Here is an 829-nt window from a genome sequence, read left to right on the forward strand (position 1 = left end):
CTGTCTGTGGGGGGGCGGCGCCTCACTGCACCTTCTCATCTCAGTCTCCATAGATGGGGTGGAGTGGAACGATGTGAAGTTTTTCCAGCTGGCAGCACAGTGGCCAACACACGTCAAGTACCTCCCCGTGGGCATCTTTGGCTATTCGAAGAGTGTGTGAGAGGTGGGGCAGCCCTGGGATGGAGCTGTGGAGGGTCGCAGGAGGAGACAGGGAGATGGGCCTCACTGCACCTTCTCATCTCAGTCTCCATAGATGGGGTGGAGTGGAACGATGTGAAGTTTTTCCAGCTGGCAGCACAGTGGCCAACACACGTCAAGTACCTCCCCGTGGGCATCTTTGGCTATTCGAAGAGTGTGTGAGAGGTGGGGCAGCCCTGGGATGGAGCTGTGGAGGGTCGCAGGAGGAGACAGGGAGATGGACTTGCTCTTGTCCCCTCTCTTCTGCGTCCCACGCCCTGCCCGCTCTGCAGCAGGAGATCCCAAACCTGCACTGCTCCCTGTGAGCCAAGACCTGCGAAGGTGAGGCCAGTGAGACTGGGGCCATGCACCCTCCAACACCAGCCAGGGCACCATGCCATCTGCCTCCCGTGACCCCCAACAGCAGCCTGGGACAAAGGATCCAGGAAGGGCTGTGGGCCCCGCTCTGCCCAGGTCCGCTCCTGGCGCGCCGGGACCCCAGCTGGGCTGGGCCCAGGCAGGTTCCTGGTGCTGGAACCAGCAGGATTGCTCATGGGAGAAGAGGTGCTGAGCAGGGCCCCCTAGCACCACACTGCCCCTTGCCAGCCCCACGCTGCTGGGCCTGGTCCTGCCCTACAGGGCTGAGCTGCAG

General features: G+C 62.6%; 1 protein-coding gene across 1 annotated transcript in view; it reads left to right on the forward strand.

The window, feature by feature from the left end:
- The window catches only part of LOC104413772 (phosphofurin acidic cluster sorting protein 1-like), a gene marked incomplete at its 5' end in the record, with an annotated part of 18,276 nt that extends 18,116 nt beyond the window's left edge, over positions 1 to 160 (forward strand). Inside the window, 1 exon segment of the mRNA XM_010024897.1 lies at positions 45 to 160. Within this exon segment, the coding sequence (XP_010023199.1) occupies positions 45 to 160 (116 nt within the window).
- Between the last annotated feature and the right edge of the window lie 669 nt (positions 161 to 829).

Source organism: Nestor notabilis, unplaced genomic scaffold, assembly GCF_000696875.1.
Source record: "Nestor notabilis isolate BGI_N333 unplaced genomic scaffold, ASM69687v1 scaffold3220, whole genome shotgun sequence".
NCBI lineage: Eukaryota > Metazoa > Chordata > Aves > Psittaciformes > Psittacidae > Nestor > Nestor notabilis.